This window comes from Neolamprologus multifasciatus, chromosome 22, assembly GCF_963576455.1.
Source record: "Neolamprologus multifasciatus chromosome 22, fNeoMul1.2, whole genome shotgun sequence".
Classification (NCBI taxonomy): Eukaryota; Metazoa; Chordata; class Actinopteri; order Cichliformes; family Cichlidae; genus Neolamprologus; species Neolamprologus multifasciatus.
The window spans coordinates 11040375-11055068 of record NC_140459.1 but is presented as its reverse complement, the minus strand read 5'-3'; the positions used below and the strand labels follow the sequence as shown (position 1 = coordinate 11055068).

Sequence of the window (14694 nt, the reverse complement as noted above, 5' to 3'; positions counted from 1 at the left end):
ACCAAAGTGGCGTTGCATGTTTAGTGAATCATGCAAACGTTGCTTTTAAAGCCACCTTGCACTCAATTATAATTCCATATCGATTTAAGTTAGTGATACTTTAATACAAGAAAGGTCGTGCCAAACGTTACCAAATGTTTACTTTTGACACACAAAACGTCCCCAGCTTCCCTAGCTGCATTTACAGCCCTAAGTATGTCTTCATTGTGCTTAAAAGTAAAAGTGAAGCAGAATGCAGTCTGACTTGCAGTGGCATTCAATCATTAAACTCAAGTGAACATAGGCTGTATGTACAGGGGTAGAACACCAAGAGATATGCATGGCCTGGTACAGCAGTTGCAAGCAAACGTCCGAAATGAAATGATAACATCTATCAGATGAACGGTGCACTAGCAAAGATGAACAGAGGTGACAGTAGCCAAAAACGGACAGCCTCAAGTAAAATTAGATGAAGCGCTGTGGCTGAATATGTTTGGAAATTGCTTAGTTACTTGTGACTAAATAAATAAAATACTGCACCTATAAAATTTTCACATTTATACTTTAGAATGGTGAGTTATGACATCTATGTCTAGTCATGTATGTATGCATACATGACTAGACATGTATGCATGCATGCATTGATGGTTCAAAGCTAAACTGAATGTGATACAAATTTGTTTCGTGTGGGTTTTTGAGTATAAATAAAAACTGACGGGTCCCTCTAGTATTTGAAAATTTACCACTCTATAAGCCACAAATGTTTAAAATGACCAGCCGATCCATACCTGTGCCGACGTAAAGGTTGTCTCTAATCTTAGGATGTCTCGCACTGCCTCAGGGATCATTCTAAGGTTTATGAGATGTAGGTTTACTACTGTGTTTCACCTGATCTCAACTGGCAGGAAGGCACGAAGGCAGATAGTGAAAAAGCCAGTCAGACTGTCTTTCCAGGAGGACATTAGCTTGGTTGCATTCAGTCAACACTCAGTAAAGAAAGATAGAAAGAAAGGCATGCTGAAAGAAGGAGAGACAGAAAGATGAGCAGAGTGGGCCAATAAAGGTGCCTAAATGTTAATGTGGTGAGGATTAACCAGTTCTTTGTTGTATGCTAATTTTTCTCAGACTTAAGTCTCGCACTAACAGTACGGCATTCGAGAACGTGAAAAATGTCTGTACTTGAAACATCCATCCTAAGTAAAACATTTCACACTGGTTGATCTCAGGCAACTGGTGGTGAATTTGTATTGTTAAAATAAACTATGAGTAGGTAGGTTGTGGACAAGAGCTGTTTTGCAGTGTCACATTTAGAGTTTGGTCAAATTTCCCTCTTAATTCTTAGGAACCAGTCAGTGGGAGTACATCCCACATACAGAGTCCATGTAACAATCTGATGCCACATGTCTCTGTTGTGTAATGTGAGATGCCAAGAAAAGAGATGGCTTGTGACTGAAGTGAAAAAATGTGGTTTTGCATCCTGCTATCGATGTCCTGTCATAGATTTGGACCAGGAGTTTGCTGTAGATGTTAAGAAATATATATAATACCACCACAACGATACTCTAAACTATTTTAAAAGCTTAGTGTGCCACATGTATCTTGTGTAACGTTAAATTAAAACTACCTAAAAATAACTAACAATGCATTTCAGTATATACATTTGTATAGAAAATTTGTATAAAATGATTCCAATCTACGGTGAAATGGGTTTTTTCTAATGTCCTTGATGTGTGCCATAAACTGGTACTGAAATGAGTTTTTCACCACAAGTCAAAGGCGATGTGGACAACGGGCTGTGCTTTCAGGTCGAAGTGGAAAATGTGACGGGCCTTATTTCTTTGAAGCGTTAATAGTTGTTTTTCATTGACAGAAAACTACTGGAACATTAATTTTTATTTGGATTAGTGGAAATGGGCACATTATGGAAATGCGTATGTGTGGGTGTTTGTGGTTTAAGAGAACTTGCAGTAACTCCAGTCTGCTCACTGGTGCATCAAGGTCGGCCTATCAAAAGTGCTTGGAGTAGTAATCCAAATTCCAGTGCTGATAAGCATCAAGTTGATGAGCCAAAAATTTCTGATACAGTTGACAGTTATGAAGTATGATGCTCTGCAGTTCCAGAGAAAAATGCTTTTCAAAGGAAGTATCAATGAGACAATCCTTTCTGTCAAGAAAATTGGGTTTGAATGCCAACGATGAGACGCGCTCTTTGTTTATGCGTTTGTATGTTTGTTCCGGCTTATTCCTGTTTGTTCATGTTTAGCTTCTCTGTGCATCTTTGGAACAGGTGGATGATTACCATGGAACTAAAATCGGTGATCCATATGCATGGCTGGAAGACCCTGATGGTGCAGAAACAATGGTACATGATGATTTTTTTTTATTTTTTTGGAAGAATGCTACTGTTGGTTCTTCACCCAAAAAAACCATCTGCATTTCATCCCTTGTCATGTCGTTTTTGTTACGCAGGCCTTTGTTGAAGAGCAGAACAAACTCACTATGCCGTACCTGGAGCAGTGCGCCATCCGGGCACAGTTCCATCAGCGGCTCACTGAGGTCTATAATTATCCCAAGTACAGTTGCCCTTACAAAAGGGGGAAGAGGTAATAGCTGAATTTTAATTAATGGTTATCAGCATTTATACTTCACTTGACTTAAGTCAACAACAACAGCAATGCTTTCCCTCACTGTAGTTTCTTGTCTCTTTTCAGATATTTCTACTCTCACAACAAAGGGCTTCAGAACCAGGATGTGCTGTATGTGCAGGACTCTCTCGATGCACCCGCAACTGTATTCTTTGATCCTAATAAGCTTTCTGAAGATGGAACTGTGGCACTGAAAAGTTAGCCAAATTGCAGAACTTGTTATCGATCACAGACATACAGGCAACAGAGATGGAATGATGCTAAATTTGCACTGCTAACTTCTTTTCTCTTTCATCTCCTTCTCTATTTAGTGGGGCGACTGTCAGAAGAGTGTGAATTTTTTGCTTATGGTTTGAGTAGCAGTGGCTCAGACTGGGTAACGGTGCATTTCATGAAGGCCGATGACCTCAGCCCACTGCCTGATGTTCTGGAAAGGGTTAAATTCAGTTGCTTGGCCTGGACTCATGATGCAAAGGGCATCTTTTATAACTGTTACCCACGCCAGGAAGGAAAAACTGATGGTTAGAAAGGGATATTGTGCAAATAAACTTACGCTGCGCAGAAACAACACATTTAACTAATCTAGTTTGAAACGTATTTAGTATTTAACTACTTTGTATTTTGCTGAAGGCACTGAGACCACCAGCAACATGAATCAGAAGCTCTACTACCATGTTATTGGCACCAACCAGTCAGAAGACATTCTGGTAGCAGAGTTCCCTGATCATCCCAAGTGGCACAGTGCAGTGACCGTAAGTCTATAGCTTTCTTGAATCATTAGTGCCCTACCTGGGCAGGCTCGAGCAGATGTGTTACCCTTATTGAGTTGGGGTCTGCTAATGGTTCGTTCCTGTTTTAAAAGGAAGAAACCCATTAGGCCATTGCAGTGCTTACTCTAAGGAGTTGACACTCTGGTCAGAAAAGAGAAGAATTTGATTGCTACTGAAATTAAATTAGTTTTCTGCAAACTACATGAACCTAATATTGCAAATTGCATTGGATTATAGCATCTTTTGTCCTATTTGGTATTTTAAAATGATTAAACACCCAACTGTTTTATATGAGTGCGTCTTTTTAGGGGATTCTAAGAGCAAAGATTATACTTTTATGGCAAAGCCTACATTGGCATTTTCACGTCAGCTGCTTCTCAAATTCTCTTTCCCCTCCCTGTGTTGACTTTAAAAAAAAAATTCTCTTCCCAGATATCAGATGACGGCAGATATGCTGTTTTGTCGATCACTGAAGGCTGTGAGCCTGTCAACCAGCTGTGGTACTGCGACCTAAAGCAGCTCCCCGATGGCATAAAAGGTCTGTGTTAAATACTCATAAACGCATTAACTCATGTGTCTTATGGAGATGTAAGATCACAGGTATATAGTTGGTATTCTCATTGCATCACACTGCAAAATGCTGATCTGGCCATGACAGGTAGGTTCATGGTAGTTAGTTTCCTCCCAGCTTTACCTCATTAGCCAGTATTCATTTGTGAATTGCCACAAATTGGGAGTTATTTTGTTGGAGGATAGCATCTAAAGTGGCATGAAAAATTTTTGAAACGTTTCAGACTTGTATGTAGCATGCAAAAAACATTAAAAATGATTTGAATTGTAAAGAACTGCCAGTTCTTTACAATTCCCCCCAAACGAACAACTCATCTTTCATGAGAAGTGTTCATGAAGCAGTATGGACTGCAGCATGACTCAGTGTCAACATATATAGCTTCTAAGTAGCCGTTGCTTGGGCAGTTTTGTGAAAAATACGCCAGCTTTGTCATTAAGACGTGTCAACACAGACATGAACTGATGCCTGTGACTCAACCATTAGTGAAGTAAATGTTGAGATTTCGAAATTCAAAATGTGGCCTGTTTTAAGTTGAGGAAAAGAAATCCTCCCACACAGAAGTTATGAAACCTTCTACTGCAAGCCTGCTATGAGAACTTGTTATTGTTTTTTACAAGCCACTGCAAATGAGGGTTTATAAGCTAATACTAGTTCCTAATACTCAGTGCTAGTGATAAATATCAGTTTTGGGGTTTTTGTCATTTTATTTATCTACTTCTGCAGGTCTGCTGCCGTGGGTCAAACTTGTGGACAACTTTGATGCTCAGTACTCTTATGTTACCAATGAGGGAACTGTGTTTACTTTCCGCTCCAACTTGGATGCGCCTCGATACTGTCTCATCAACATAGACATCGAGAAACCAGACAGACAGCACTGGACTACCCTCATACCACAGCATGATAAAGACGTCCTGGGTGAGATAAAATGGAAATGTCATTAAAGCATACTGTAGTAGAGAGTGAATTATGTAGTGGCATGTAGTCTTAGTACATTTCTTTTGTGGAGAACTATCTGCAATGCAGTGTCTGAGAGTTAATAAAAGCAAATTTGCTGCTAAACGCATGACAGCATCTGAAACTCCAACAGTCCTTAGAAATGTGTGAAGGGTTTATTCATAGAACTGTACTTCCACAATTCACCTCTTAAAATCTTGCAAAATAGTTTTAAGCCGAATTTCTGTCCTGATGTTTCGATGACGGTCCAGCCACAACAATCGGGAACTTGCATGTCTGTCTGTGGTTCAAAACCTTCGTCAGAGGGAACTCTGCTCAAAAAGTGAAACTCTGTCCATAAGCACTTTGTGTTGTAATTTTTTTTTTCTTTGTTCGTGTCACTTGAATGACCGTAATTGTACTTGGAGATGAATGAAACATACACAAATGTCCATGGTACCTTTGAGAAGTGCGAACAACACGTCACAACATTTTACTTGTGGTAAAAACAGCTGTATAGCTTTTGGTGCACTGGGAAACTACACATGTTAAAGAGAAAAGAGGAACATAGTTGAAATTTGAACTTGGGCAATACTGGACTGATAAAAATAATAATGTAAATTCTATATTGTTAAAAGAAATTTAAATCACATTTTATGAAGGGCTTACAGTGTTGTATTAAACAACATAATGTTTCAGTTACTGTTGGCAGCTATTGAGTTAAACTGGCCCTAAATACCTTTATAACTAATTCAGGTATTATTAAGAGCAATGAAATTTTCATAAACTGACTATTCAGGGTTTTTGAAATAATATGTTACTAAATGAAACCAGTAATACTTTTTTACTAGTGCAAGTTATTTCCTAACTAATTACTGGCAATGGTATTGGTTTTTTTTTTTTTCTTGGTTTCTGTTTTTTTTCTTTAAATATTCTTAAATTGCTTTTTTTGCTTGGTGCTGCTTGGGTAAAGTAACACACACTTGTCGCCATGGTGTCAAACAGTTATAGAAAAAATGCCATTCACATTAAGGATTGATGGTTTCATTTGATAGTATCTAGTCACTCAGGTTCACCAACCTGTTCAAGACAAAACTGACTGCTCTCCTCTGTAATTTTCTAAGGTGATAAATCGTTGTGGTCTCTGTTGCATTCCAGTTTAACTACATGCCCAACATCAGTTTTGTTATTACTGAAACGCTCCCAAATGTAGCCTAATTGTGATCCTTGTAATTGTATAGTATAATAGCGCTAGGATTAAATATAAAGTCACCGTTTCAACATTTAACATTTTGTCTTGAAAAGGACAAAATGCCGTGCATGGAACTGTAGTTATCGCATATAATGTACGTAGATACTACCACAGCTATCTTAACATCTGTAGGCTGTTGGGACTTTATTAGGTACAGAACATGGATTTATAGTTTATTCCTGCAGTTATTCTGCCCTTTGCACATGTAGTTATGCATCAATTACAAAACTTAACTTAAAAACAATTTTATATATTCATATTGAAAAGTGTTTATACCTTATACTTGAGTAATCATGAGATTTTTTTATTGCATGCCGTATTGCATGATTTATTGCTTAGATCATTGTCGGGAATCGACAGGAGGAGGAAGTATAAATAGTGTGATCTAGAAAGGAAGACAAAGACAGAAATTCAGTGCCGCTTGGATACATTGTTTTTGACAACCCCCTCCCCAAAGACATTTTGCATTACTTCCTCCTTTATTTTCCTGCAGGCTTTGTGTCTTGTGTGAACCAGCACCACCTGTTGGTCAACTATGTCCATGATGTGAAGGATATCCTGCAAGTATGCGAGTTGTCTACAGGCCGGCTTGTCAGAGACCTGCCACTGGATGTGGGCACTGTGGCCGGAGTGAGCTGCAAGAAGAAACACTCTGAGTTCTTCTACAAGTTTACCTCCTTTACTACACCAGGCAATTCCAGTTTTTATATACTTGAGTTTTTCCACGAGTATGAACCACATGAAATACACTTCTTATTCCATGCAAAAAAATATACAAATATTATTGCAATTACTTCTCCAAAAACTCAATAAAGTATGAGTTTGTGTGACCAAGGCAGATATTTAACAGATTAAATGCTTTCTGATGTGCAGCTGTTTGCTATTGTTATTACAACAGAGGATTAATTGCAACATAAAATACTCCTATAATTAGCCTATTTTACTAAAGTTGCAGATCATGTCTTTTGAAATTGAATTAATTTGCATGATATAATCAGAATTTCTTAATAAAATGACCATATATTTAACTATTTAAATGCAACCAGTCACGCTGGAAGTCTAACTTTGATTTCTATTATGCTGTATCCAGGTATCATTTACCACTGTGACCTGAGTGAGCCAAACCCAGAACCCAAAGTCTTCAGAGAGGTGGAGGTAAAGGGTATCAAACATGAAGACATTGAGACCAGACAGGTAATATCACTCTTTCTGGTCATCTGCTTAATTTCAGTAGAACATACTGTAATGTTATGTATTTTAACAGTACTTTTAATATTCAGAGTCATGACGTTGCTGCTTTAGAAATTTGACTTTGGGATCTAGCTTTTATTTCATGCTATTTACATGACCCCACGCTTCATCATTTTATACAAAGAGCTATTTTAATGCTTCTTTTGAGACATGAAAATGCAAGTTAATGACTTACTGACAGTAGTAAATTGTGAATTGCGCAGACAAATAAAAGCCTTTGAGTTTGCAATCGGTGCTAGATGGCCAACACAAGAACCAAAGAACTGACTCTGGCACCTTATCTGTAAAACCTAATAAGAGACAACAACAAAAAAAGCAGAAATGGGAAACTTCACACAGGAAATGTACATTCAACTTAGAGCAGTGTGAAAAATTTAGAAAAAAAAAGAAACCATTGATGGACTAAATAAGGACGGGGGCTGAATGACTACAGAAAATGACTGCAGCTAAAAAAAAGAGTCTTTAGGCCTGCGAAGAAGAATCCCAGCATAGCAGGAGTCTAGAAACCCTTGAAAAATTAAGTTTCTTACTCAAAGTTTTATAGTCACAGTGAACTATAAGACTTGTTCTATTGACTATAAGTCATGTTATGTTGACTAATATACAGCAGGAGCTGGGAGAGGAGATTGGAATTGCTGAAGTCGTGCCACAAAGATCCTGGAGAAAAGTTTTATGAATAGATGACGTGAAGTCAGCCTCTGGCAAAGTGATTAAAATTACAGGAAATGAACGTGATCCAAACCATCCCACGTCATCGGTAACATAATATTGTTACTTGTACGGCTGCTTGTAGAAATGGTTCACTCATCTTTATAGACGAGGGAGCAGTGACCAAGTTTAAGCCGTAGTTAGGATCTATTTGTTCCTGCTGAAAAGTTAATTAAAGATGGAGCAACTATCATGGGGCTATTGAAGGGATTTAAAAGCTTTTCCTTACAAAATACAAAGCAATTCAACACGTCAGTGGATCATGGACTCAATATAGGCATTTCAGAGCTAAGCAGATTTATCACACTCATTTTACATGTGACAGTACATGGATGTACTCTCTGAGGCCTAAACGTCCCCATTACTTTATTTGTATTGATTTCTAAACATTTGTCATTTTGAGGCATAGTTGTTATGAATTGTCACGTCTACTGTTTGAATACACATGATGCAGAATTAGCAGAATTCTGTTCACCATGGTTGAGGAAGTCGCAAATAATACATCAAAAAGAAAAGAAGCCATTGGTTGACACATGTCAGATCAAATAATACACTTTTCTCTACGTACCAGGTGTTCTATCCAAGTAAAGATGGAACCAAGATCCCTATGTTCTTAGTACATGCCAAGGCCATTCAGAAAGATGAGAGTAATCCTGTTTTACTTTATGGATATGGAGGCTTTGAGAACTCCATACAACCATACTTTAAGTAAGTACGACTGCGCTGTCAAAGCTGTCTTCTTTTAATGTACTTTTCCTAGTACTTCAGAGCAGTGTGATCAATGATGGTAGGTACTATAATACTGGAAAAACAAGGTTAAATACAATAACCCATAATGATGGTCCTGCAAAATAATCCCAGTGCTCTTAAACTGAATGAACCCTGATTCATTCATTGATAATTTAACAGTCAAACTTCAACTTTTTTGTAAGCTGGAGACTTTAAATTAATAAGAAGACAAGACACCCTCTCAGTTCAAGGTTTTTGCCCATCTGGACATGATTTCTATTATTATGTCTTGTCATTTGTTATTTAACAAAAATTAAGCCAAAATACAGAAATTTTATGTGGAAAACTTTATGATTCAGTTTGCACAACAACTTTTACCAGGAACAACTTGAAGTCTAACCTTATGTATGACTTTATCAGTGTCTCACATCATTGTGGAGGAATTTTGCCTCATTCTTCTTTACAACATTGTTTCAGTTCGTTGAGGTTTGAGGACTTTCATTTACGCACAACTCCGAAAAGGTCCTAGCATATGAGGCTATACAGGCACAGCATTTCAGTCAGGTTTCTTCATGTAGATTTGCTGGTGCTCTTGAGGTCAGAAGGGTTGTGCCATACATTGTTCAGAGAAATTGCAATAAAAATTCCATAGTTAAATTTCAGACTCAACAAGGCCTCAGTTAGCCAATTAAATATTAAAGCTCGTGATATTACAATTAGAAAGAGAATGGAAAAGCAGAGATTGTTTAGAAGACACAGATCAATCATCCAAAGGTGATTTTGAAAGCCTTTGTATGTGCATTTTGGCCTTACCTTTGTTAGATAAATAATGACAGGGTGTAATGTCATTTGTTGTTGTTCATTTACCTAATTTTATAACCTAAGGGCCAGATGATTTTATTATGTCCTGATAAGGAAAACCTTAGAATTTGAAGAGGTTGTATTTTTTTTATTTTTATGACTGTATTACATCCATCAGTGAACTTTTATTACACCTGGTTGGATTCATCTCTGGAGGAAAGAGTACTGATGAGGTTGGATTCTCTGTAAATGACTGGGTGTGGAAGTATGCATTAGTATTTCCTGAGAAACGCTCTGTGTATTCAGTGCTAATGAAAAAGAAACTGCTTAGATATGTGTACTGTTGTAAACATCTAAATAAACCGCATTGTGAACTTAAGTGTCACACTGCCAATAACTCTACTTCTGCATTTTGTTTTCTAAATACCATGCGTGGCATACGCTTGTGATTTTGTGAAGGCCTTTCTAGAAGAAAGTGTTGATTTTTTTAGCAGTATTTTGACACCACTTTCTAAATGAATGGGGAAATGGTGCTAACTTGAATGTCAGTGATATAAAAACAGCATGACTAATTAAATATAATAGGAATAATCAAAAATCTCCAAAAAGAAGCTTAAAAAAACTTGGTGTCCTTGTCATGTAACTTTGTATAATCCTTTACAACTTCATGAAAGACTCAGTCTGGAGTGCTGACACGATCAGTGTCACCAGAGCAGTGAACTAATGGCATACTAATGCATATTATGCATATAGTTAGCAAAGACAATGAACTTGCTATGATAGGGAGATATGTTTCTCATTATATAATTGCAACTGTTGTGTATTCAGCAGTGCAACAATACAGTCTATTTATTATTTTCTAGTTCGAGGGTTGATTGGCTCTTCAGGGGCAGGGATGGGACCAACGCTACCTTTCTCTTTAAATGTTTTTCCTATAGACTTCTAGTCAGTATTCTTTAAGTGCAATGTGCTCTTATAATATTTCTGTCTTTATTCTCTCTTGTATGTGGTCAGTGTTGCCTCTCTGCTGTTTGTGAAACACCTCGGCGGCGTGCTAGCAGTGGCTAACATCAGAGGGGGTGGCGAGTATGGCCTCACCTGGCACAAAGGTACAAAAAGACAGAGTTTCTAAGTAGTATGTAAGCAAGTAATTGTGTGGTTTTTATTTTTTTTAAGGAATTGACACGACTACTTCTGCTGTGTATTGTTTGTAGCTGGCAGTTTGGCGAACAAGCAGAACTGCTTTGATGACTTCCAGTGTGCAGCACAGTACCTGATCCAGGAGAAGTACACTAAAGCAAGCCTCATTGCTATCAATGGAGCCTCTAATGGAGGGCTGCTAGTGGGTAAGTACAGGATCAACTGTGTGTGTCTGTGCTTTATGTTTTTTAGTGGGATAGCTGCTGAAAAGGCCAGAGGGAGTTTTAAAAGTATACCTGGGAAACCATTATGCAACAGTCCACTGCCTGCACGTTCAGATTGGGAAGCAGTGTGAACCTTGCTCGTTATTTTTATAGCTGAAATTAGCCAATGGAACTGTTCCTCTACTTCCTCCCCAATTTACCAGATGAGCTCCCTCTTCTCTGTGATTTAACCCATGAGACCCGTAACAGTCCAGTACAGCTTCATGTTTTCACATTTATTACTAATGCCACAAAAAAAAAAAAAAAAGGGGGGGGGGGGGCAAAAACACTATGATATTGGCCTCAGCTGCATCCACTTCAGTGCTTCGTGTTCTTTTATAGTACTTCTTTGTCATAATTGCTAATGTCAAGTTCATCTAACAGTAGTTAGCTGCTTAGCTTCAATTAATTTCGCTATTAAACACCACATTAGACAGTGCTTAGTCACATCATTTACCAAAGGCTGGCTGCCATATGGCATCGCACAAATCCAACTAATGCCTGCTTCCCTGGTGTGTAAATAGCCATTTAGAAGTGACTGTGTCCTACAGTGTGAAGTAATTGAGATGCATGTGTGTTTGTAAGCAAACAGAATGTGCAGTACTAATTCTGAGTCTACACACAGCGGCATGCATGATTCAACGTCCAGACCTGTTTGGCTGTGTTGTAGCTGAAGTGGGCGTTATGGATATGCTGAAATTCCACAAATTCACCATCGGCCACGCTTGGACAACTGATTACGGCTGTTCTGACGATCCGGAGCAGTTCAAGTGGCTCATCAAGTATGGAAAAACACACACTGAACAAACCGCTAAAGTACACATCCATAATATATATGTACACGCGCATACTTATGTATTTCCACTGCGATGACTGATCGCATTATTTAAAAACTAGCAAAAAAAAATCTACGGTCGGTTGGGAGAACTTACTTCTGAGTATGTAATACTTAAGCTGAGTGACATCTTAATATAATGTGCCAAAGCAGGTTTTTTTCTGAAAGTGAGGTGTACTTGTACATATTATTATTATTATTATTACATGTCAGAATACAGAGACGATGATGGTTTTTGTTTCATTCCCATGCTTCAAATGGCTACAGCAAGACTTTTGATGTCTTTTGAAGTCTTTAAATGCAACGTGACACTAAAAGTCTTGGTGGCCTACTGCCTGATAAACCTTAACACTGTTCTTGACCACACAGACTTTGAAAACCACAGCACATGTCCACAACAAAGCCTTAAATTAACAGAAATAAACTGTATATCACAATACAGAGCAGGTTGGAGTAAGAAAAGTCAGGTACACAGATTAAAATAAGTATATAGATAACCAACCTAACCAAGTAAAATGTACCAAAGTTTAAAGTATCACTTTCTATAATTGTGATCATTACTGTTCCTTTGATTAGTTTAAATATTTTTAGAATTACAAATATGAGTGTAAGTGTGAAAACGGCAGTAAATGGTAACATCGAGCTGCGTTGTCTGAATTTGAACCAGGTTTCAGTAAAGTTGGTTGAGTGAGATTCACTGCATGTTCTCATCCAAATGGCACTTTTGCTTTCCATGATTTTTGTTTTCTCTTGTCTATCACCAAAAAACTTTTTAAGGGAGACTTTTGTTTTAATGATGGATTTTTGTTTTGATAAAGCGTTTGATGTTTTTTGTTAATCAACAGATGGGTCTTCTGATAGCTCCCGTTTTGTGTGTTTCTTATTCTGACTCACGACTGAAGAATCTCTGCATGTCGTTGAGAATTCACGTCAGGTCTTGTTTTCAGTAATCTGAAAGTCGAGTCGCAGTGTTGCACCTGCCCGCATAACCTGAAAGATCACAGACGAACAACTGAATAACAAATGAAAGTTTTCAAATGTCTCTTATGATCTTTGTTCTCTCTGTTAAGAGACTCCCCTCACGTTTTCCTTCCTTTTGATCTTTGTCATCCTCTCTTTAGGTATTCTCCTGTACATAATTTGCCGCACCCACCTTACTCAGGCCCTCCTTACCCTGCTGTCCTGCTTCTGACAGCAGATCATGACGACCGTGTGGTACCTTTGCACACGCTGAAGTTCTGTGCTACCTTGCAGTATGGGGTTGGCAGCAGCTCTGTGCAGCGTCAGCCTCTGATGGTCAGGGTGGACACCCGTAGTGGGCACGGTGCAGGGAAACCTACTGCCAAGGCCATCTTGGAGGACACGCACATCATGTCCTTTATTGCTGAGACACTAGGCCTTAAATGGAGGGAATGATGAGAACATGACAGTAAAAGGGAGGTAAAACATATATTCAGCAATCGAGGCTTTTCTTAGGGATGAATGATTTCTACTTTTATACTTTGGTATGCATACTCTTGAATAAAAATAAAAATACATCTATTTAAACAAAGTCCTGCTACAACTAAAGCAACGAATTAGAGAAGTGTAAGAAATAAATTTTTAAAACTTTTTTTAAAATACACTGTAACTTTGTGAATGACTTGAATTGGATCGAAGCACTTTCAATAAAACCTTTACTGCATTATAATCCATGGTGTCTGTTAAATCTTAATATTGTCTTCTACAATAGACCTAATGAGAAAGGACATGTAAGTCATAATGAAAGAGCAGCTCAAAAGTCTTTAAGTTTATAATAAAAGTGCAATAGTGTTAAAATAATGTTTTACAATTATTGGGATATTTTTTTTTACCAAAACAACAGAAGTACTGTTACCAAAATCATAGCAAAAGTGTCACTGTGGCATATGAACAGCTGGGAATGTCTTCATGAGTAGGAAAAGCTGTAAAACATGAGAAAATACAATTAAAAAGCCCCACATCTTTTGTTCTCAGTCACCTCTGATCTAAAGGGTTGCTTTTTTTCAGTAGTTATTACTTTATGGTGCAGTTCTTTCATCTACCACCAAGTAGCAGTATGGGACTGCAAAAACTCACTTCAACCCCTTCTAACGCCTCTTGGTCAAAGGCTAGTCGGGTATCAGTGCATTAAGCTGCTTTTTTGATGGGATTTGTAGAATTAAAAATTGAAAAAACAACTAGCAAGATGAAATCCACTAAATCACTTTTTTATTTATTTATTTATTTTTATGCTGATTACTCTGGCTGGAGATTGGATCAAATTGCTGGTGAATAAAGACGGGCATGATGGATCTCTAAACACAGTAAAAAAAAACAAACCAATACACAAGCATGAGGACAAATGGTAATGAACTTGTAAGGGGAGAGGGAGGTGCTAGAAATGTGTGGAAGCCTTTAAAGTATTTGCACAAAAGTTGAGAGATGGAGAGCGATGATAGATGCAGACAGTGAGTGGCAACAGAGAACTGCAGACTGACTGAAAGTGCACTTATGCGAGTCTCGGCGGGTAGTGAGACATATGGGTGTTTAAACTGTCATAAAGAGAGATGGAAGCTCTCCGGCAGCTAACCACAGAGAGTGAGCAAAGTTGTCTGTTCGGTCACTCAGAGTTTAATCTCGGCTCAGTGGGAAGTTCTGATTTCGTCAGACTGAACCCTGGGCCTTATCTAAGTACCTCTCGGTGGAGAGATACGGTGGGAAAAGGAGAGGGAGAGCAGAGAAGGGAGCAGGAGGAGGATTTGCAGACAATGACTCTGCCACAGGGGCAAAGTGGATGAATGTAGCTAGGAAAGACAA

General features: G+C 38.2%; 1 protein-coding gene across 1 annotated transcript in view; it reads left to right on the top strand.

Moving 5' to 3' along the window:
- The window catches only part of LOC146492977 (prolyl endopeptidase), a 14151-nt gene extending 738 nt beyond the window's left edge, over window positions 1-13413 (top strand). Inside the window, exons 2-15 of the mRNA XM_085149828.1 lie at window positions 2267-2341; window positions 2449-2582; window positions 2691-2821; window positions 2936-3145; window positions 3255-3376; window positions 3827-3932; window positions 4689-4880; window positions 6644-6841; window positions 7241-7344; window positions 8681-8817; window positions 10654-10748; window positions 10854-10985; window positions 11668-11824; window positions 12999-13413. Of these exons, the coding sequence (XP_085005954.1) occupies window positions 2267-2341; window positions 2449-2582; window positions 2691-2821; window positions 2936-3145; window positions 3255-3376; window positions 3827-3932; window positions 4689-4880; window positions 6644-6841; window positions 7241-7344; window positions 8681-8817; window positions 10654-10748; window positions 10854-10985; window positions 11668-11824; window positions 12999-13293 (2088 nt within the window). The 3' untranslated portion in view covers window positions 13294-13413. The remainder of the gene's footprint in view (window positions 1-2266; window positions 2342-2448; window positions 2583-2690; window positions 2822-2935; window positions 3146-3254; window positions 3377-3826; window positions 3933-4688; window positions 4881-6643; window positions 6842-7240; window positions 7345-8680; window positions 8818-10653; window positions 10749-10853; window positions 10986-11667; window positions 11825-12998) is intronic.
- The last annotated feature ends 1281 nt before the right edge of the window (window positions 13414-14694 follow it).